The sequence below is a fragment of the Taudactylus pleione genome, unplaced genomic scaffold, assembly GCF_031769625.1.
Source record: "Taudactylus pleione unplaced genomic scaffold, aTauple2 ptg001022l, whole genome shotgun sequence".
NCBI lineage: Eukaryota > Metazoa > Chordata > Amphibia > Anura > Myobatrachidae > Taudactylus > Taudactylus pleione.
The window spans coordinates 17,154-39,862 of record NW_028285423.1 but is presented as its reverse complement, the minus strand read 5'-3'; the positions used below and the strand labels follow the sequence as shown (position 1 = coordinate 39,862).

The window sequence follows — 22,709 nt, the reverse complement described above, 5'->3', positions numbered from 1 at the left end:
TTATAACGCTGGTTACGCTGTGATGCTAGAGAGAGGCCTCTGCTCCCCAATGTGTGCAGCCTCCTGTATGCGGGGAGCGAGCGGCATCACACGCAGACCCTGGCCAGTAACTCACAGGGACACTGGCGTTGCATTAGGTGGTTCTCCTACTTAATAAATCACTGGTCCATAGGGGACACGGGGACTACGCAGGGGTATAGGCTGGCAGGTGGAGTCAGGGCACCAAATCGTTAAATTCTTCAGCAACGTGCAGCCCAGGCTCCGCCCCTAAAGCCCAGGCTCCTCCCCCTCCCTAAAGCCCAGGCTCCTCCCCCTCCCCTACACCCCAGCCCAGGCTCCTCCTCCGCCCCTACACCCCAGCCCAGACAGGCCAGTCTAAGTTTGGTGACAAAAGCGCGAGCTAATGCAGCCTCCTATTTTCTTCAGGTTTTTTGGGGGGGGGGGGGCAGACTGCTACGGGTGTCCTATAGGACACCCTGCGCTGCTGCTCCACTAACCGCCATCGAGTGGGGTGGCGACCTTGTCCGGGTCCTCACAGCACACGGAGGACCGCAGCTGGACACTGGCGTCATCATTAAGGTAAGGACAGCATCAGCGTGGCTGTCACCGGCAGTGTGGAGACCACCGGAGGTGCTGACAAAGCAGGAGGCAGGGATGCGACTCCCCCCGCAAGACCACCAGGGCACTGAGGCAGCGGGGACTGTAGTGCTAGCGGCAACACTGAAAAATTATAGTGAGCACCAGTGGGCTGTAGGCGGCCATTGCCCTGGGGGTATCTAGGTCAGCAAGCACTCCCCGATAGCGGCTGCCCCGGCCCTTGGTGCTTCTTCTCTCTCCTCCCTTACACAGACGCTGAGCAACAGTTTCAGTGAGGTGCTGGCTCCTGTCTCCCTGTATACCTCCCCTCAAGTCAAGTTATACAGTCTGTATCAGAGAGACTGGCTCCTGTCTCCCTGTATACCTCCCCTCAGGTCAGGTTATACAGTCTGTATCAGAGAGGCTCCTGTCTCCCTGTATACCTCCCCTCAGGTCAGGTTATACAGTCTGTATCAGAGAGGCTCCTGTCTCCCTGTATACCTCCCCTCAGGTCAGGTTATACAGTCTGTATCAGAGAGGCTCCTGTCTCCCTGTATACCTCCCCTCAGGTCAGGTTATACAGTCTGTATCAGAGAGGCTCCTGTCTCCCTGTATACCTCCCCTCAGGTCAGGTTATACAGTCTGTATCAGAGAGGCTCCTGTCTCCCTGTATACCTCCCCTCAGGTCAGGTTATACAGTCTGTATCAGAGAGGCTCCTGTCTCCCTGTATACCTCCCCTCAGGTCAGGTTATACAGTCTGTATCAGAGAGACTGGCTCCTGTCTCCCTGTATACCTCCCCTCAGGTCAGGTTATACAGTCTGTATCAGAGAGGCTCCTGTCTCCCTGTATACCTCCCCTCAGGTCAGGTTATACAGTGTGTATCAGAGAGGCTCCTGTCTCCCTGTATACCTCCCCTCAGGGCAGGTTATACAGTCTGTTTCTACTTCAGGGTCCATAGGGGGTCCACAGGGTTGACCTTGGGGGTTATAGCTGGAACAGGATCCATGGGCACCACACAGTTAAGCTTTTAGCTCCCAGGATGCACTTGGGTCCTCCTCTATACCCCGCCCCCGAGCCACAGGCACCTCAGTGTAAGCTGGTGCCCGGCCGGAGTCGGTCACCGCGCAGAAGCTTTTTATTTTTAGTTAGATTTTATTTTAATCTCTTTTTACTACAGACGGCAGCGAAGGGCTGTCTGTACAGACTCCCACGCTGCAGCTCTGATCCCCGACTGGCGCCGCGACGCCAGTACTGATCTGGGGATCGTGGCGGGAGGGCAGAGTCCGTACTAGCCGGACTCTGTCTACCTTCCAGGACTGCTGCCGGAGTCGCCGGGGATTCAGGTAAGCCGCGCGTCGCTGGCTAGCGGCGGCGCGCGGAATGCCTTAAATGCAGTCCTTTAGCCTCCGGTCCTGGGGACAGACCGGAGGCTGCTGGCAGTGGCGGCGGGCCCCCCCCATAACCCGTGGGACCACTAGACCACCAGGGATATATGGCAAGCGGGATGCCGGCAAGCCCTGGGGCTAATATGCTAGCCAGGGGAGGAAGCCTTCCCTGTTTAGCGGCTCCTCCCCTCAGCTCAGCGCGCCTTTCAGCACGGAGTCTGGCGTCGCTGAGCTGCAGCTACTCGGCCACTCCTCTGAGGTCTCCAGCGGCCATTTTCTCACAGTGGCAGCGCAGATCTTCAGGGAGCACGCGGACCGGTCCCCCTGTGTACCTCTCCCCTGATTAAGGACAGCGTACACAGCACTATAGCCCTCCCAGACACTGAATCTGGGCAGGTTGATTGTAGTGTAAAGGTGCAGTGAGTATATCTTCCTGCATGGTATGTGACTTTTGCTAGTGCTGCCTGTCTGTGCTTATTTTCCGCTTACTGTCAGCTTATACCTATCCCTTTACTTCTCCTACAAGCCCTACAGGTGTGTGGGGGAGGGGCGTTTCTACTGACCTCACTTATATAGATCACGTATTTGTGAGGTCCGTCACATACAGTTGTGTGCTACACAGTGCCGTATTGTGGGCTGTTGTTTAGCACACCGGTGAGTGCGTTTTCTTCTGCCCTGTTGCCAGATATATTTTTTGACTATATAATATTTCTACTTCAGGGTCCATAGGGGGTCCACAGGGTTGACCTTGGGGTATAGGTTGGGAACCAAATCCGGGCACCACGCAGTTAAAGCTTTTAGCTCCCAGGATGCACTTGGGTCCACTCTCCCTATAACCCCGCCCCCCAGCCAGAGGCACCTCAGTTTAAGTTGGTGCCCGGCCGGAGTCGGGTCACCGTTACTGCAGGGGGGCTGCTTAGCAGCCCCTAAGCTTAAAAGAGTTTTATTTTATTATTTTTTTACTACTCTTCAGAGCGGCAGCATCAGACTGTCCAATGGACGTCTGAGCTGCCGCTCCTACACCCCGCCGGCGCTGCGACGCCAGTACAGATCTGGGGATCGCAGCGGGACCCCAGAGTCTGTACTAGCCGGGCTCTGGAGGAATCCCTGGGCTGCTGCCGGATCGACGGGGACAGGTAAGTCGCGTGGTCACCGCTTGCGGTGACCCGCGTGTACATGCAGCCTTATGCCTCCGGTCTCTGGGGACAGACCGGAGGCGCTAGCGGTGGCGGCGGGCTCCCCCTCCATGGAGGCATACCCCGCGTGTCCACAGCCCACCAGGGATTATAGCGGCAGCGGGAGCCGGCATCCCGGGGGGTTAATTGCTAGCCAGGGGAGGAAGCCTTCCCTGTCTAGCGGCTCCTCCCCTCAGCTCAGCGCGCCTTTCAATAATACAGTCTGGCGTCGCTGAGCTGCTTCCTCCGCGGGCCACGCTTTTTCTGAGGTCTCCAGCGGCCATTTTCTCTCTGTGGTGCTGCAGAACTCTTAGGATGTCAGTGAGCCCAGTCCCCCTGCGTACCTGGCCATTTTGGGTGAGTGTACACAGCGCTATAGCCTTCCCAGACACTGAATCTGGGCAGTTGAATGTAGCGACATTGTGCAGTATATTATATGTCATGCTTATGTATGTATATATATTTTTCTGCATTGTATGTGACTTATGCTAGTGCTGACTGTCTGCTTTTTCTCTCACCTGTCAGTGTATATCTATCCCTTTTCTTTATCTGCCCTAATACAGGTGTACCTGGGGTGGTTCTGAGACCTCACATATATATATTTGTTAATATCTGTGAGGTTTGTCACATACTGTTGCGTGCTGCACGTTGCCATATTTTAGATGGAACTGTGAGTTGCGTACGCTGATAATGGGTTCCTGCAGCTAATCTTAGTGTCAGTCAGGACCGGTATGGCGCTGCTTAATATTTCCGTCAAGATAGTCAGATATATCTGACCAGGAGATTGCACACGATACTGCACCCATTATTGCTATCCTGCAAGTCATAGCCTGCAGGAATTAGTGCGGAGGATTTTAACTCAGAAAGGTTTATGTATGCGGCACCATCTGGTGCCGGGCCCCTTGCACGACCCCCTTAAAGGGCGTTGTTTCTCAGGATCCTCTCCTTTGAGGATCGCCGGGCGGGCCCCATTGTCGTCACTCGCTTGGAGTTACTTCACCATACTGCCCTTTTGAACTCGGGGTATCTCGCAATTTCTTGCAATTTACCCCTGTGTCACAGACTATCGCTCCCTGCCGGGGTTTTTCACAGTACATGAATTACCTCCGATACCACATCGGTCTGTCATTCCCCTTGCAGGGATTACCACAACGGCCACCCTGGTGGATGTCGTTTTATACGAAATACTAATTGGCGTGATATACGCCCTGTGGTTACTGACCAGTGGCTCTGCCGTGAACTGGATGGTATATTCGGCTCTTTCCCTCTCACATGGGGGGGAGCCGATCTCAAGTATTATTATCCCTGCTTTGGGGCTGGTAGCCAGGCTCATTCTGGATATAGAGAATGTCGATCCTGCACCAGTATCATACATCTCCCGTTTTCTGCCCAGCGGGTGGATCTCATAGCGGGAGTCTGGCTGTCCCCAGATACGAGGAGTCACAAAGGCCTCCTGTTTCCCATTCCCTGAGGGTCCTCACAAGTAATGGAAATCCCCTTCTGGGATGGATTTGTATGTTAATCATCGGGTTACGGGCATTAATACGCCTCCCATCCCGGCCTGGACGAATTTTACGGATCCGTAGGTGGTAACTTTGCCTGAAATCAATGTACTCAAGTTTTCAGGGCCTGTTGCCCGTCCTACCATGGCCATCGCATGGTGATGCTTTTGTGACGTTTTTCCCCTCCAACACGTCTGAGGTTCAAATATCTTTTTGCCGCTCACAAAATATGCAGTGGTCATATGTGGGATTACCTCATGGGATGCCGGTCTTCTAACTTTCAGGGTTTCGGCGGCGTCTGTATCCGCCGCAGTACCCTATGGCTGCGTTATGGGAAAGCAGAGGTGCACACTCCTTCCAGGGGGAAGTTCTTGTTTGGTCCTGACCTTGACAAGATCGTTGCATCATTGGCAGTATCACTAATGGGGAGATACCGTCTTTAGCTACTCCCACTACATTCGGACTAACTCTGTTAAGTCTTTTTGTCCTCAGGGTCAGCCTAAAGGCCTGTTTTTTCCTAGGCTGTCGGCCTCCACGGGGGCCACCGTATCCAGTACCGAGCAGTCCTGGACTTCCGGACGACCCTGTTTCTACACCTGAGGATATACCCTCAGCCTGACGGGACAGGTCTACATCTGGGGAATTTCCAGAGTGAGGTACTGATTCTCAACGGCCTCTCATTGCTCATGCAGCCTCCTCACAGGCATTGTTACACGGGCCCTTCTTCAGAACTGATCAGGGCCTTACAATCCCAGAAAGCTATACAGTCTTTGTGGTAAGCAGAGCTATTTCGGCCAACCTCACTATCTCAGTGAGGGACTGGTTGTTCTACTTTCTTTTTGGGGCGGTGACCGACTGGTCCTCCTTTGCCTATACTCTGTCTCAAATCCCTGAATCAGATTCCAACGGTGCCTTGACTCGGGTGGAATCGTCCATGCTCCATCATCCGATGTTTGGAACCTGGGGATTTTATGGTATATCCGAGTATTCAGGATACGTACCTACGGGTACATACAGAGCCCTCTCATCAGCATGGGTTCAGGTTTGCTGTGCCACAGCAACACTTGTAAGTTTCGGGCTCTGCCTTTTGGGGCTGTCCTCAACTCCACCGGGGTTTACCAGCTTTATGGATTTTCTGACAGTTCACCTGTTCAGTGTATCCGAATGCTCCTTTCTCTGGACGGTCTCCTACTTTTAGCAGGATCACCAAGGTACTTTACCGCCAGGTCAGGATAACCGGGGCTTCTTCTCGTCACAGAAAAGTCCTCCCTGCATCCCTCACAGGGTTTTCTTCATCTGGGAGCACTGCTGGATTCTCAGAATCTGAGAATTTTTCTGGCGTAAGACAAGATCTCCACTCTTCAACTTCGAGTGTGCGGATATCTACGCAGTCGACATATGTCATTACTCTTTGTGATGCGCGGTCTACCAGAGCGTCTACCTTTTGGTAGGGTGGAATGTGCTCAGTTCCATTCCAGGCCTTGCCATAATTGACTCCCCTCCAGATGGATCGAGTTTTTTCCATCGGATCGCTGTTCGAACCATGATACTTTCTACGGAGGCGAGTTGGTCTCTGTCCGGGTGGCTATGGCCATCTCGTCCAGGGTGTTCTTTGCTAAAGACAGTGTCTGGTCCGCATTCATTTCGGGGCAGTTGGACGTCTGTCGCTTCTGCCCTGCCACTTAACTTGTTGATACTTTAAGCTGTCTTGGACTTTCACTCTGGCCTAACCCATTTGTCACGGTTAACCTGAATAGGTTCAGTCCGACAGTGTCACAACAGTGGCTTCCATCTAGGCAACACTGGTAGTTGGGTGGCAATGTTAGGAATGTCACCCATTCTGACATAGTCCAAGGGTCTTCTCCTGGCCAACTCTGCGGTGTTTATTCCCGGAGCTCTCCATTGGGAAGCGGGCTTCCTCAGCCGTCACGGCGTGCATCCCGGGGACTAGTCTCTTCTCCAAGAGAGGTTTCAACTCCTGGTGAGCAGAGGGGGCCTCCCTGAGGGGATTGATCCCCATGGCCTTCTGACTCGATCACACATTACCGGTGTTACAGTCCAGCTCTAGGAGTACTGAAGCTACCTTCAGTGACTCTTTGTCAGTGAAGTGGTCCTTCCACTTTGTGTACCTGTGTCCTCCGGTCTCCCTTCTTCCTCGAGGTCTTCGGAAGTTTAATTCGAGACGGAGGGGCTTTCCTTCTGGGGGCTCCAGGTCGTCCCAGACATCACTGGTACTAAGATTTTCGGAGTCTCCTCCTCGATGCTCCGTTCCTACTGCTTCACTATCTGGACCTGTTGTCTCAGGGTCCTTGTTTTTCCCTGGATCTGGATCGCTTGTCTTTAACTGCGCCCCTACTGTGGTCCTCGGGCTTCCCTGGCTCTGTCTTCATTGAGATGTTTAGAGCAGATAGGCCAGACTTTGCTGGGATCTGCCACGGACTGTGGCATACATAATTCTTATGGTATCGTACCTGTCGATACGATCCTCCGGTGTCCAGGATTTCCAGATATTCTGGCATTCCTTCCAGCTGGCTTGGGTTTCACCCTTGGCCTGGCCTTCCTGACAGTGCGGATCTCTACACTGTCGGTATGGTTAAGATATGGAATTGCTCCGCTCTGATATCCAGTGTTTTCTGGATTATGTCTCCACTTGTCCTCCCTAGGGACTCCTGGGGAGTTAGTAGTGGTTCTTTGTTCCCTCCGGGGACAGTCAATGGAACCGCTGGTTGTGATAGCCATTACATGGTCTATTGTTTAAGCTCTCTCTCTCTCTCTCAGGGTGTTTAAATCAACCAGGAGAGTGTCTGAATGGGGAGCGTTCTCATGTGGCTCCCTCTTCTGGAGGGCATCATGTCAGGGTGTGAGTTGCTCTCGCCCTGTGTTTCTTCTTAAAGTGGTTTTTAGGTTCCATATTATTCTGGAACTTATGGTATGGCCATTCAGTTCCCAGTCCTCTCGGCTGTTGTGGCCTCATGGACTGTGGTCCGGCCTCTTTGGCTTTATGTGATCCGTTCAAGTTCCTTATGGTAAGCGGACTCCTTATTGGTGGTCTGCGGTCTCTGGTTTTAACAGGAAACGATGGCCGGCCTATAATGAAATGTTGACTGGATGGCCTCGTATGTCTTCCTCAGGGGCCTACCCATGGGTGGGCATTTCTGTCGTTGAGGCTTGTTTTTTTCTCGGGCCGTGTAACCCTCGTGGGCGGCTCGTCGTGGCGCCTCGGCTGTTTTGCCTTACTAGGTGTCCACGTGGTCTTCTGTCCATACCTTTTTAAGGTTCTAGGCATTGGTTTCCTTTGCCTCTCAGGATGCTTCCTTTTTGGCGACGGATTCTCCTCTCAGCACAGGAGCGTCCCCACCCTTGGTTGAACTGCTTTGGGACATCCCCAAGGTCAACCCTGTGGACCCCCTATGGACCCTGAAGTAGAAAACAAGAGATATGGTAAGAACTTACCTTTGTTATCTCTGTTTCTACGAAGTCCATAGGGTCCACAGGGCGCCCGCCCTGACGCACCTGGCTTCATATGGGCTGTGTTACTGGTCACCGGCTTCCCGTCTCCTTTTCTGTGAGTATGGTTCTAGAGTGTTCCAGTTTTCTCTCTCTTTTTCTCTCCTCCTCCGGCCTTTGGCTACTTACAATCTGAGGTGCCTCTGGCTGGGGGGCGGGGTTATAGGGAGAGTGGACCCAAGTGCATCCTGGGAGCTAAAAGCTTTAACTGCGTGGTGCCCGGATTTGGTTCCCAACCTATACCCCAAGGTCAACCCTGTGGACCCTATGGACTTCGTAGAAACAGAGATAACAAAGGTAAGTTCTTACCATATCTCTTGTTATTCGTCTCTGTTTCTGGTGCAGAAACCCAATGGTTCTCATCGCCCTATCCTCAACTTGAAGTCTCTGAACAAATTCCTCAGAGTTCCCAAGTTCAGGATGGAAACGTTACGTTCCATCATTCTGGCGATGGAACCGGGGGATTACATGGTGTCCCTGGACATCCAGGACGCCTACCTCCATGTTCCGATAGCATCTTCACACCAGCGGTATCTGAGGTTCGCTATCCTTCAACGCCACTATCAGTTCCGGGCGCTACCCTTTGGTCTCTCCACGGCACCGAGGGTGTTCACGAAGATTATGGCGGTCATGGCCGCACATCTTCGGAACCAGAATGTACGGCTGCTGCCGTATCTGGACGACCTCCTGTTGCTGGCGAGCTCCCCGGAGGTACTGCTTCAACATCTCCACCTGACGATCGCTTGCCTGCAAGCACACGGGTGGTTGATAAATTGGAAAAAGTCCTCCCTGATTCCATCACAGCGGATGGTTCATTTGGGAGTCCTGCTGGATTCGCGTCAGCAAAGGATCTTCCTGACTCCGGAGAAGGTCGCCTCCCTACAGCTGCGGATACACAGTTGCCTGAGCCGTTGCCGCCTGTCGGTCCATTCGGCTATGAGAGTTCTGGGGTCCATGGTGTCGACATTCGACATGGTGGTATTTGCCCAGTTCCATTCCCGGCCCCTGCAGGGGCTGATTCTATCAGAATTGAACGGGTTACCTCACCGGATCCGCTCTCAGGTGCTGGTGTTGTCTCCGGACGTTCGGCAATCTTTGGCTTGGTGGCTTCAGACAGCTCATCTGGTCGAGGGGCGCCCATTTTGGATCCAGGACTGGGTCCTGCTCACGACGGATGCCAGTCTCCGGGGTTGGGGGGCAGTGACCGGCTCTTTGTCGCTTCAGGGTCGTTGGTCAGCGGAAGAAGCACTTCTCCCCATCAACATCCTGGAACTGCGGGCAGTATACAGGGCCCTGCAGTCGTCCGGCCCCGCTCTTCACGGAAGGGCGGTACAGGTGCAGTCCGACAACGCCACCATGGTGGCGTATATCAACCACCAAGGCGGAACTCGCAGTCAGGCAGCGATGTCGGAGGTGTTTCGTATCCTGACTTGGGCGGAGGGTCACATTCCGGCGGTCTTCATCCCCGGAGTCCTCAATTGGGAGGCGGACTTCCTCAGCCGTCACGACGTGCATCACGGGGAATGGTCGCTTCACCCAGAGGTGTTTCAGCTACTCGTGGACAGGTGGGGACTGCCGGAGCTGGACTTGATGGCCTCCCGTCACAATCACAAGTTGCCCGTTTACGGGTCAAGGACAAGAGACGCAGGCGCAAGTCTGGTGGAAGCGCTGTCGGTGAAATGGACGTTTCACCTGGCGTATCTGTTTCCTCCGCTATCCCTGCTTCCTCGGGTTCTGCGGAAATTCAAGCAGGACGGCGGCATGCTCGTACTGGTAGCTCCGGCGTGGCCCAGATGTCCTTGGTACTCCGATCTCAGGAGCCTCTCCGTCGACGCTCCGTACCTTCTTCCTCAGCGTCGGGACCTGTTGTCTCAGGGGCCCTGCCTTTACCCGGATCTGGGTCTGCTGTCTTTGACGGCGTGGCTCTTGAGACAGCCGTCTTGAGGTCTCGGGGCTTCTCCAGTTCGGTTATTGGTACCATGCTCAGGGCACGCAAGCCTGCTTCAGCACGGATTTATCACAGAGTGTGGCACACTTACTTTCAGTGGTGTGAGTACAGACATTATGATCCTCAGGTGTTCCGAGTTTCTAGGATCTTGGAATTTCTTCAGTCAGGATTGGATCTCGGCTTACGCCTTGCATCTCTGAAGGTTCATGTGTCCGCCTTGTCCGTGTGGTTTCAACGGCGGATTGCAATACTACCAGACGTTCACACCTTTTTCCAGGGTGTTCTCAGGATCCAGCCTCCCTTTGTGCCTCCTGTGGCTCCTTGGGACTTGGCGGTGGTGCTACGGGTCCTGCAGGGTCCTCCGTTTGAGCCTCTTGAGGCGGTGGAGCAGTGGTGGCTGACATTTAAAACGGTTTTTCTCCTGGCAATTGCTTCGGCCAGGAGGGTGTCTGAATTGGGGGCGCTTTCCTGTCGCCCTCCTTTCCTGATTTTTCACCAGGACAGAGCGGTGCTCCGCACTCGTCCTGAGTTTTTGCCCAAAGTGGTCTTGAAGTTCCACATTAATCAGGAACTTGTTGTGCCAGCTTTTCAGTCCCCTGATCTTTCAGCTGGTGAGACTTCCTTAGATGTGGTCCGGGCGCTTAGAATTTATGTAGACCGGACTGCTTCGGTTAGGAAGTCTGATTCCTTGTTTATCCTCTTTGGTTTTCACAAGAGGGGTTGGCCTGCCAACAAACAAACGTTAGCCCGTTGGCTTCGTTCCGTTATTTGTGAGGCTTATGCACAAGACGGTTTACCTGTGCCAGCCTCTGTTAAGGCTCATTCCACTCGTTCTGTGGGTCCCTCTTGGGCTGCTAGACGTGGCGCTTCTGCTGTTCAGCTGTGTAAGGCGGCCACTTGGTCTTCTATTCAAACGTTTTTGAGGTTCTATGCGTTTGACACCTTCGCCTCTCAGGATGCTTCCTTTGGGCGCCGGGTGCTCCTTTCAGCACAGGAGCGTCCCAGCCCTTAGTTGAACTGCTTTGGGACATTCCCAAGGTCAACCCTGTGGACCCCCTATGGACCCTGAAGTAGAAAACAAGAGATATGGTAAGAACTTACCTTTGTTATCTCTGTTTCTACGAAGTCCATAGGGTCCACAGGGCGCCCGCCCTGACGCACCTGGCTTCAAATGGGCTGTGTGGCTGGTCACCGGTTTTCCGTCTCCTATTGCTGTGAGTATGGTTTCTTGTGTGTTCCAGTCTTCCTTCTCTCTGTTCCATATTCTCCTCCGGCCTAGGCTGCTTACCAACTGAGGTGCCTGTGGCTCGGGGGCATCCCAAGTGCATCCTGGGAGCTAACAGCTTAACTGTGTGGTGCCCATGGATCCTGTTCCAGCTATAATCCCCAAGGTCAACCCTGTGGACCCTATGGACTTCGTAGAAACAGAGATAACAAAGGTAAGTTCTTACCATATCTCTTGTTATCAGAGAGGCTCCTGTCTCCCTGTATACCTCCCCTCAGGTCAGGTTATACAGTCTGTATCAGAGAGGCTCCTGTCTCCCTGTATATCTCCCCTCAGGTCAGGTTATACAGTCTGTATCAGAGAGGCTCCTGTCTCCCTGTATATCTCCCCTCAGGTCAGGTTATACAGTCTGTATCAGAGAGGCTCCTGTCTCCCTGTATATCTCCCCTCAGGTCAGGTTATACAGTCTGTATCAGAGAGGCTCCTGTCTCCCTGTATACCTCCCCTCAGGTCAGGTTATACAGTCTGTATCAGAGAGGCTGGCTCCTGTCTCCCTGTATACCTCCCCTCAGGTCAGGTTATACAGTCTGTATCAGAGAGGCTCCTGTCTCCCTGTATATCTCCCCTCAGGTCAGGTTATACAGTCTGTATCAGAGAGGCTGGCTCCTGTCTCCCTGTATATCTCCCCTCAGGTCAGGTTATACAGTCTGTATCAGAGAGGCTGGCTCCTGTCTCCCTGTATACCTCCCCTCAGGTCAGGTTATACAGTCTGTATCAGAGAGGCTGGCTCCTGTCTCCCTGTATACCTCCCCTCAGGTCAGGTTATACAGTCTGTATCAGAGAGGCTCCTGTCTCCCTGTATACCTCCCCTCAGGTCAGGTTATACAGTCTGTATCAGAGAGGCTCCTGTCTCCCTGTATACCTCCCCTCAGGTCAGGTTATACAGTCTGTATCAGAGAGGCTGTCTCCTGTCTCCCTGTATACACCTCCCCTCAGGTCAGGTTATACAGTCTGTATCAGAGAGGCTCCTGTCTCCCTGTATACCTCCCCTCAGGTCAGGTTATACAGTCTGTATCAGAGAGGCTCCTGTCTCCCTGTATACCTCCCCTCAGGTCAGGTTATACAGTCTGTATCAGAGAGGCTCCTGTCTCCCTGTATACCTCCCCTCAGGTCAGGTTATACAGTCTGTATCAGAGAGGCTGGCTCCTGTCTCCCTGTATACCTCCCCTCAGGTCAGGTTATACAGTCTGTATCAGAGAGGCTCCTGTCTCCCTGTATATCTCCCCTCAGGTCAGGTTATACAGTCTGTATCAGAGAGGCTGGCTCCCGTCTCCCCGTATACCTCCCCTCAGGTCAGGTTATACAGTCTGTATCAGAGAGGCTGGCTCCTGTCTCCCTGTATACCTCCCCTCAGGTCAGGTTATACAGTCTGTATCAGAGAGGCTCCTGTCTCCCTGTATACCTCCCCTCAGGTAAGTTTATACAGTCTGTATCAGAGAGGCTCCTGTCTCCCTGTATACCTCAGGTCAGGTTATACAGTCTGTATCAGAGAGGCTCCTGTCTCCCTGTATACCTCCCCTCAGGTCAGGTTATACAGTCTGTATCAGAGAGGCTCCTGGCTCCCTGTATACCTCCCCTCAGGTCAGGTTATACAGTCTGTATCAGAGAGGCTCCTGTCTCCCTGTATACCTCCCCTCAGGTCAGGTTATACAGTCTGTATCAGAGAGGCTCCTGTCTCCCTGTATACCCCCCCTCAGGTCAGGTCAGGTTATACAGTCTGTATCAGAGAGGCTGGCTCCTGTCTCCCTGTATACCTCCCCTCAGGTCAGGTTATACAGTCTGTATCAGAGAGGCTGTCTCCCTGTATACCTCCCCTCAGGTCAGGTTATACAGTCTGTATCAGAGAGGCTCCTGTCTCCCTGTATACCTCCCCTCAGGTCAGGTTATACAGTCTGTATCAGAGAGGCTCCTGTCTCCCTGTATACCTCCCCTCAGGTCAGGTTATACAGTGTGTATCAGAGAGGCTCTTGTCTCCCTGTATACCTCCCCTCAGGTCAGGTTATACAGTGTGTATCAGAGAGGCTCCTGTCTCCCTGTATACCTCCCCTCAGGTCAGGTTATACAGTCTGTATCAGAGAGGCTCCTGTCTCCCTGTATATCTCCCCTCAGGTCAGGTTATACAGTGTGTATCAGAGAGTCTGGCTCCTGTCTCCCTGTATACCCCTCCCCTCAGGTCAGGTTATACAGTCTGTATCAGAGAGGCTGGCTCCTGTCTCCCTGTATACCTCCCCTCAGGTCAGGTTATACAGTCTGTATCAGAGAGGCTGGCTCCTGTCTCCCTGTATACCTCCCCTCAGGTCAGGTTATACAGTCTGTATCAGAGAGGCTGGCTCCCGTCTCCCTGTATACCTCAGGTCAGGTTATACAGTCTGTATCAGAGAGGCTCCTGTCTCCCTGTATACCTCCCCTCAGGTCAGGTTATACAGTCTGTATCAGAGAGGCTCCTGTCTCCCTGTATACCTCCCCTCAGGTCAGGTTATACAGTCTGTATCAGAGAGGCTCCTGTCTCCCTGTATACCTCCCCTCAGGTCAGGGTATACAGTCTGTATCAGAGAGGCTGTCTCCTGTCTCCCTGTATACCTCCCCTCAGGTCAGGTTATACAGTCTGTATCAGAGAGGCTCCTGTCTCCCTGTATACCTCCCCTCAGGTCAGGTTATACAGTCTGTATCAGAGAGTCTCCTGTCTCCCTGTATACCTCCCCTCAGGTCAGGTTATACAGTCTGTATCAGAGAGGCTGGCTCCTGTCTCCCTGTATACCTCCCCTCAGGTCAGGTTATACAGTCTGTATCAGAGAGGCTCCTGTCTCCCTGTATACCTCCCCTCAGGTCAGGTTATACAGTCTGTATCAGAGAGGCTCCCGTCTCCCTGTATACCTCCCCTCAGGTCAGGTTATACAGTGTGTATCAGAGAGGCTGGCTCCTGTCTCCCTGTATACCTCCCCTCAGGTCAGGTTATACAGTCTGTATCAGAGAGGCTCCTGTCTCCCTGTATACCTCCCCTCAGGTCAGGTTATACAGTCTGTATCAGAGAGGCTCCTGTCTCCCTGTATACCTCCCTTCAGGTCAGGTTATACAGTCTGTATCAGAGAGGCTGGCTCCTGTCTCCCTGTATACCTCCCCTCAGGTCAGGTTATACAGTCTGTATCAGAGAGGCTGGCTCCTGTCTCCCTGTATACCTCCCCTCAGGTCAGGTTATACAGTCTGTATCAGAGAGGCTGTCTCCCTGTATACCTCCCCTCAGGTCAGGTTATACAGTCTGTATCAGAGAGGCTCCTGTCTCCCTGTATACCTCCCCTCAGGTCAGGTTATACAGTCTGTATCAGAGAGGCTCCTGTCTCCCTGTATACCTCCCCTCAGGTCAGGTTATACAGTCTGTATCAGAGAGGCTGGCTCCTGTCTCCCTGTATACCTCCCCTCAGGTCAGGTTATACAGTCTGTATCAGAGAGGCTCCTGTCTCCCTGTATATCTCCCCTCAGGTCAGGTTATACAGTCTGTATCAGAGAGGCTCCTGTCTCCCTGTATACCTCCCCTCAGGTCAGGTTATACAGTCTGTATCAGAGAGGCTGGCTCCTGTCTCCCTGTATACCTCCCCTCAGGTCAGGTTATACAGTCTGTATCAGAGAGGCTCCTGTCTCCCTGTATACCTCCCCTCAGGTCAGGTTATACAGTCTGTATCAGAGAGGCTGGCTCCTGTCTCCCTGTATACCTCCCCTCAGGTCAGGTTATACAGTCTGTATCAGAGAGGCTCCAGTCTCCCTGTATACCTCCCCTCAGGTCAGGTTATACAGTCTGTATCAGAGAGGCTGTCTCCCTGTATACCTCCCCTCAGGTCAGGTTATACAGTCTGTATCAGAGAGGCTCCTGTCTCCCTGTATACCTCCCCTCAGGTCAGGTTATACAGTCTGTATCAGAGAGGCTCCTGTCTCCCTGTATACCTCCCCTCAGGTCAGGTTATACAGTCTGTATCAGAGAGGCTCCTGTCTCCCTGTATACCTCCCCTCAGGTTAGGTTATACAGTCTGTATCAGAGAGGCTGGCTCCTGTCTCCCTGTATACCTCCCCTCAGGTCAGGTTATACAGTCTGTATCAGAGAGGCTGGCTCCTGTCTCCCTGTATACACCTCCCCTCAGGTCAGGGTATACAGTCTAGCTCCATCTTGTGACTGGTGTTGGTTTGAGCATTATCTGCCTATTATATTGCTGTGAATGTGCTGGTTCTCATTTTTCACATTATTGTGTCTATTTGTCATTGCTATAGCTGTGAAAGGGGTTATCTCCCACTCATTGTTACATTGGTGTGGCCCCTACATTCAGTGCACTGTTCCCTATTGCGGACCCCTGTTATATGACTAGGTGGGTGGGAACACTGGGCCTGATTCAGAGCCGGACGCTCTTCACAAGGAGCCGTGGAAAGACCAAAGGGTAAGGCCCGAAACTGGTAGTGCGCCTCCTCGACCGCAAACTGGAGGAACGCTGGTGACTGAGTGAGATAGACGCATGTAAATAAGCATCCTGGATATCCAAGGAGGCCATGAAATCCCTCGGTGCCAAGGCCAAAATGATGGAGCGCAAAAGTACTTGTTGAGGGATTTGAGGTTGAGAATTGGGCAGAAGGCGGCGTTCTGCTTGTGTACCAGGAAGAGATTGGCGTAGAGGCCAGAGCCCCTCTCATCCTGAGGGACAGGTACTATTACCCTGGAGGCTAGTAGAGAACGAATGACTCCCGCAGCGCATTTGTCTTTCCCGGAAAGCATGTGGTAAAAAAAAAAACCTGAAGAAAATGAGGCTGCATTAACCCCGTCATAGGGGCACGGTCCTGTGGCACCGAACTTAGACTGGGCTGCCTAGGGTGCGCTATAGGGGAGCGGGAGACTGGGCTGCGCTATAGGGGAGCGGGAGACTGGGCTGCCTAGGGTGCGCTATAGGGGAGCGGGAGACTGGGCTGCCTAGGGTGTGCTATAGGGGAGCGGGAGACTGGGCTGCCTAGGGTGTGCTATAGGGGAGCGGGAGACTGGGCTGCCTAGGGTGCGGTATAGGGGAGCAGGAGACTGGGCTGCCTAGGGTGCGCTATAGGGGAGGAGACTGGGCTGCCTAGGGTGCGCTATAGGGGAGCCGGAGACTGGGCTGCCTAGGGTGTGCTATAGGGGAGCGGGAGACTGGGGCTGCCTAGGGTGCGGTATAGGGGAGCAGGAGACTGGGCTGCCTAGGGTGTGCTATAGGGGAGGAGGAGACTGGGGCTGCCTAGGGTGCGCTATAGGGGAGGAGGAGACTGGGGCTGCCTAGGGTGCGCTATAGGGGAGCGGGAGACTGGGGCTGCCTAGGGTGCGCTATAGGGGAGCGGGAGACTGGGCTGCCTAGGGTGCGCTATAGGAGCGGGAGACTGGGCTGCCTAGGGTGCGCTATAGGGGAGCGGGAGACTGGGCTGCCTAGGGTGCGCTATAGGGGAGCGGGAGACTGGGCTGCCTAGGGTGCGCTATAGGGGAGCGGGAGACTGGGCTGCCTAGGGTGCGCTATAGGGGAGCGGGAGACTGGGCTGCCTAGGGTGCGCTATAGGGGAGCGGGAGACTGGGCTGCCTAGGGTGCGCTATAGGGGAGCGGGAGACTGGGCTGCCTAGGGTGCGCTATAGGGGAGGGGGAGACTGGGGCTGCCCAGGGTGCGCTATAGGGGAGGGGGAGACTGGGGCTGCCTAGGGTGCGCTATAGGGGAGGAGGAGACTGGGGCTGCCTAGGGTGCGCTATAGGGGAGGAGGAGACTGGGGCTGTTTGGTGTCTGGTTCTTATCCACCACCTACACCCAAGGTCTCTCTGTAGAGCCCTATAGACCTTAAAGAAGAAATGACCTGCTAGTTGCCCAGACTCCACCTGCCTGCCTATACCCCTTCGTAGTCCCTGTGTCCCCTATGGAGTTTTAGGGGAAAAGAAGGACTTAAACAGGTAACACAAGTCTCCTTTTTACTGTCGCTCTATAGTCCAGAACCCCCCACTACCGCTGGTACCACACAGAACAACCCCCCCGGCTACCGCTGTTACCGCACAGAACCCCCCCCCACTACCGCTGTTACCGCACAGAACCCCCCACATTACAGGGATGTGTGTAATGTACAATCCGTGTCCTGTGTATACTGTGCGGTGACATTGCCCCCAGCAGTAACCCCTCTTCCTTTACCCCCAGGTTGTTCCAGTCTGTGGCGCAGTGCTGTATGGGGCAGAAGCAGGCCCAGCAGGTAATGGAGGGCACTGGTGCCAGCTAGATGTGCCTGTTACCACATGGACTGAACACTGGCAATATGAGCCCGCAAAACCAACGTCTGCAATGTGAAGAATTCTAGTTTATTTCTCCGCCCAGCAGTGTCGCCCTCATGGTCCGTTCCAGCCCGGAGTGCGAGTCTGACGTATCTTCCCTGCGCAGGGGGCAAGCCCTGACTTTTTTGGATACAATTTTGCTTTTTCTCTGTTGCCCAAATTAACTTTTGGCCAAACAAAGGACGTTGTGAATATATTTTCCCTGATTTCTTGTAAATACTGATCTGAAATGCAAATCAAAAAAAAAAAAAAAAATGACAACTTTTTAGTCTGGGTTTCTTTTCAGTGGTGTGCGTCTGGGGGCGATACTCTGCGGGCTGTGGTGGATTCCTTGGCAGCGAATGAACTGTTCTGACAGTTGGATACGGAGCACTTGTGGGGACGGGATTGGGGAACAGCTGGTATCATAGCGCGGTGGTTTATTTTTATCCCGATCTTTGGGTACCGCTCATTGGCTGCTGCTGGTTTGATGCTGTTTGCGAGCTTTGCGGCGGTCTACGGGGATGTACACAGCTGCTCAATGACATTATTGCTTGTAAAAAGACCCAAACACTATTTTCTGAGACTTGTAAATGAAGGGTTTGGTTTTTATTTTTCGGGGTGGGGGGGAGAACAGGTGAGTCACGAGCTGCTGCCCCCCCTCTCCTCCGGTCACTCTTTGAGTTTGTAAAAAGCGGATTCCTGGACCAATACAGGCCATTTTGTAGAATTTTGACTGTTTTGTAAATGTATTGGTCCTGTGTTGTATTTTGTAGGCTTTCAGTTCTCACTTGTATGTATGGATTCTGTAGTTACACATTAAAGTCATGACCTGCACCTCTGGCCGCCTGTCGTCTTTTCCAGCGCTAGTCTGTATCCGCTCGTGTTCTGAGGCCCCTGCCACCACCTGGAGCGCTCCGTGTACCTTAGAGCTAATGACGCTACGCAGGGAGGTGGTGACTGATCAGCCTTCTATATGCACATTGTGTCATGGTACCAGGTATTGACCAAACCATTGGGCCAGCTCCCTGGATTCCACCAACTCACCACATGGTGGCAGCATCATACAGTACTACACATACGCTGTGCCTGGCACATGGGGTAGGGGGAATGGGTATGAAGTCCTGGCAGCTGAATAGCCGCTGGTTCATATCCCGACACCGGTAGCCTGAAGGAAGAGGATGCCGCCACGGGAGGTAAGTACCCTACCCCTCTCCCTCTAGCCTAACCCTAATCACCCCTGGGGGTCCCTAACCCACCTCCCCCTTCCCGTGTGGCTAACCCTAACCTGTCCCTACGTTCGGAATGCCGGCTGTCGGGATTTTGTCGCAGGGCTGAAGATAGGCGTCGGAATCCCGGACACAGGTAAATTAATGACATCCCGGGTAGGGTATTGGGGTCCTGCTGTCTGGGGTGTGGGGGGGATATGTTACAGGCATATATTGGTATACGCAGGCACTGTGGAGTCTGGTTATACATTACAGGGGTGTTGTGATGTATTTAGCATGGGGTAGGGACTTGTGAAAATAGGTGCAGTGAAGGTTTTGGTTGGAGGGAATTAGTTGGTAAAGAGTCTCCCTCCAGCACACTGCAAAAATAACCAGCAAAATGGCTGCAAATAGAAGCAACAAGGACTTCTGAGTCCCTATCATGTACTATTCAGGGCGTTTTATTTTTTTTGAAATCTAGAGTAAACCCTACAGGCACCTGTGAAAAACTATTCAGCTGATCTGAGCAACCACTATCTTGTATGGCAGGAGCCAGGTAAAGTGTGCTGGGGCTGAGATTGGGGGTATGCAGTAACAGGTGTAGGCTCTGAGGGGTTGTGCAGTTACACGGGTAAGGGACATATCAGGGTATAATAACTATATACTGGCAGATGTAGGCATGAAGGTTGAGGATGGCAGGGGCTGTGGGGTGGTAGTGTATACCATAGTAACATCTGACACTTATGTAATGCTACCTCAGTATACCATAGTAACATGTGACACTTATGTAATGCTGTAATGTTACCTCAGTATACCATAGTAACATCTGACACTTATGTAATGCTGTAATGTTACCTCAGTATACTATAGTAACATCTGACACTTATGTAATGCTGTAATGCTACCTCAGTATATCATAGTAACATCTGACGCTTATGTAATGCTGTAATGTTACCTCAGTATACTATAGTAACATCTGACACTTATGTAATGCTGTAATGCTACCTCAGTATATCATAGTAACATCTGACGCTTATGTAATGCTGTAATGTTACCTCAGTATACTATAGTAACATCTGACACTTATGTAATGCTGTAATGCTACCTCAGTATATCATAGTAACATCTGGCACTTATGTCATGCTGTAATGTTACCTCAGTATACCTTAGTAACATCTGACACTTATGTAATGGGAATCGGTGTGAAATACCGCCGTTCGATTCCCGGCAGCGGCAGCCCGACACTGGAACAGATCCCGACAGTGGCAGCCCGACAGTGCTGGAAATCCTGATTTTCTACTTCAGGGTCCATAGGGGGTCCACAGGGTTGACCTTGGGGTATAGCTGGATCTGGATCCATGGGCACCACGCAGTTAAAGCTTTAGCTGCTCCCAGGATGCACTTGGGTCCGTCCTCTATACCCCGCCCCCGGCCACAGCACCTCAGTTAGTTGGTGCCCGGCCGGAGTCGGGTCACCTGCGCAGGGGGGCTGCAGGAGCAGCCCCCAAAAGCTTTCTATTTTTATTTAAAAAAAAAAAAAAAAGCCTGTTAGATTTTTATTTTAAAACAGAGGCTCTAGTGTGGCAGCGACGGGCTGTCTATGCAGACGCCCACGCTGCCGCTCTCCTTCCCCGCTGGCGCCGCGACACCAGTACTGCACTGGGGATCGCGGCGGGAGGCCAGAGTCCGTACTAGCCGGACTCTGGGTCCCTCCCTGGACTGCTGCCGGAGTCGCCGGGGACAAGGTAAGCCGCGAGTCGCCGATTAGCGGCGGCTCGCGGGTTTTGCCTGCAGATGCAGTCCTTTGCCCCCGGTCCTAGGGGACAGACCGGGGGCCGCTAGCGGTGGCGGCGGGCTCCCCCTCTGAGGAGGAATAACCCGTGGGACCACTAGACCACCAGGGATATATGGCAAGCGGGATGCCGGCAAGCCCTGGGGTTAATATGCTAGCCAGGGGAGGAAGCCTTCCCTGTTTAGCGGCTCCTCCCCTCAGCTCAGCGCGCCTTTCAGCACGGAGTCTGGCGTCGCTGAGCTGCAGCTACTCGGCCACTCCTCCTCTGAGGTCTCCAGCGGCCATTTTCTCACAGTGGCAGCGCAGATCTTCAGGGAGCACGCGGACCGGTCCCCCTGTGTACCTCTCCCCTGATTAAGGACAGCGTACACAGCACTATAGCCCTCCCAGACACTGAATCTGGGCAGGTTGATTGTAGTGTAAAGGTGCAGTGAGTATATCTTCCTGCATGGTATGTGACTTTTGCTAGTGCTGCCTGTCTGTGCTTATTTTCCGCTTACTGTCAGCTTATACCTATCCCTTTACTTCTCCTACAAGCCCTACAGGTGTGTGGGGGAGGGGCGTTTCTACTGACCTCACTTATATAGATCACGTATTTGTGAGGTCCGTCACATACAGTTGTGTGCTACACAGTGCCGTATTGTGGGCTGTTGTTTAGCACACCGGTGAGTGCGTTTTCTTCTGCCCTGTTGCCAGATATATTTTTTGACTATATAATATATTCTGTCATGTCAGACGAGGAGGTTGAGCGCTCAGTGGCTCCGGTGTTGGCCTCCTGCGGACGCTGTTCTGCAGGAGTAGATAGGGAGGATTTGTCACAGGATGGCCTGTGTAGTCGATGCCAGGTGGCTCCTGGCCCATCCAGACCTTCTCTGGCGCAGGAACCACCGTGGGCGATGTTTTCTCAAGTGCTGGTGTCTATTGCGGACCGTCTGTCGGTCCCGACTGCTCTCCCTACTAGGGCGGTGCCCCAGCCGACCATCCCCCATTCCCCGGGTGTCCCGCAGTTATTGCGGAGTCCTCCTGGGTCTCAGTCGGTGGGTCCCTATGCGGGGTTGCCTATGTATATACAGGCTTCCCCTGTGCCGCAGCAGCCTGTGGTACCTTTTCAGGCCCCTATGGTGACTCCTCCACCCTGGGTGGATGTGCTCTCCAACTCCGTGCAAAATTTGGCGGCCGCTTCCTCGGCTTTTCAGTCAATGTTGCAGACTGACATGCCTTCTAGGATTTCAAAACGCCCACTCATGACACGGGCTGCTCAGGTATCGGACTCAGAGGGTTCCTCAGATGACACTGACTCGGGCGCCTCGGTCCAGGAAATGGATACCAAGTCGTCCATTAATGTGCGAGCACTAGTTAGGGCGGTGCGAGCTATTCTTCTTATAGAGGATGAGGCACCGGTTCCTAAGTCGAAGTTTCCTAGTTTCAAAAAAACTAAGGTGGCTTCTGCGGTGTTTCCCCTGTCGGATCAGTTGACGGATCATATGGCGGTAGCTTGGCAGGCGCCCAGTAAGAGATTCCTTCCTCAGAAGCGGTTGGCTTCTAATTACCCCTTCCCTGAGGCACATTGTAAAAAATGGGAAACTCCACCGGCGGTGGATTCCCATGTCACCCGTTTAACTCGGGGCGCCACCTTACCATTACCGTCGATATCCTCGCTGAAGGATCCCACGGACAGGAAAGTTGAGACTTGCTTAAAGTCTATTTACTTCCTCTCCGGGGCGGTGGCCCGACCGTCCATGGCCATCTCCTGGGTGGCCAAGGCCATTGAGGGGTGGGCCAATGCATTGGAAGATACCTTCCCGGACGACGCTCCGGATGTCCAGCGGGCGTTGTTGGGACAAATGAGGGACGCTGCTTCTTACATTGGAGAAGCTTCTTTAGATGCTAGTCTGCTGACCTCGCGGGTATCGGCTGCAGCGGTGTCTGCCCGCCGATCCTTATGGTTGCGGTCCTGGAGAGCGGACTCTGATTCAAAGAAAGGTCTGGAGGCCTTACCTTTCAATGGGGAATTACTATTTGGTCCGGACTTGGACAAAATAGTGGAC

General features: G+C 53.2%; 1 protein-coding gene across 2 annotated transcripts in view; it reads left to right on the top strand.

Moving 5' to 3' along the window:
* CNOT1 (CCR4-NOT transcription complex subunit 1) overlaps positions 1-18,498 on the top strand; it is a 90,398-nt gene extending 71,900 nt beyond the window's left edge. For both annotated transcript variants that reach the window (XM_088461170.1, XM_088461169.1), the window contains exon 49: positions 17,552-18,498. In XM_088461170.1, coding sequence (XP_088317296.1) covers positions 17,552-17,630 — 79 coding nt within the window. In that variant the 3' untranslated portion in view covers positions 17,631-18,498. The remainder of the gene's footprint in view (positions 1-17,551) is intronic.
* Positions 18,499-22,709: the final 4,211 nt, after the last annotated feature.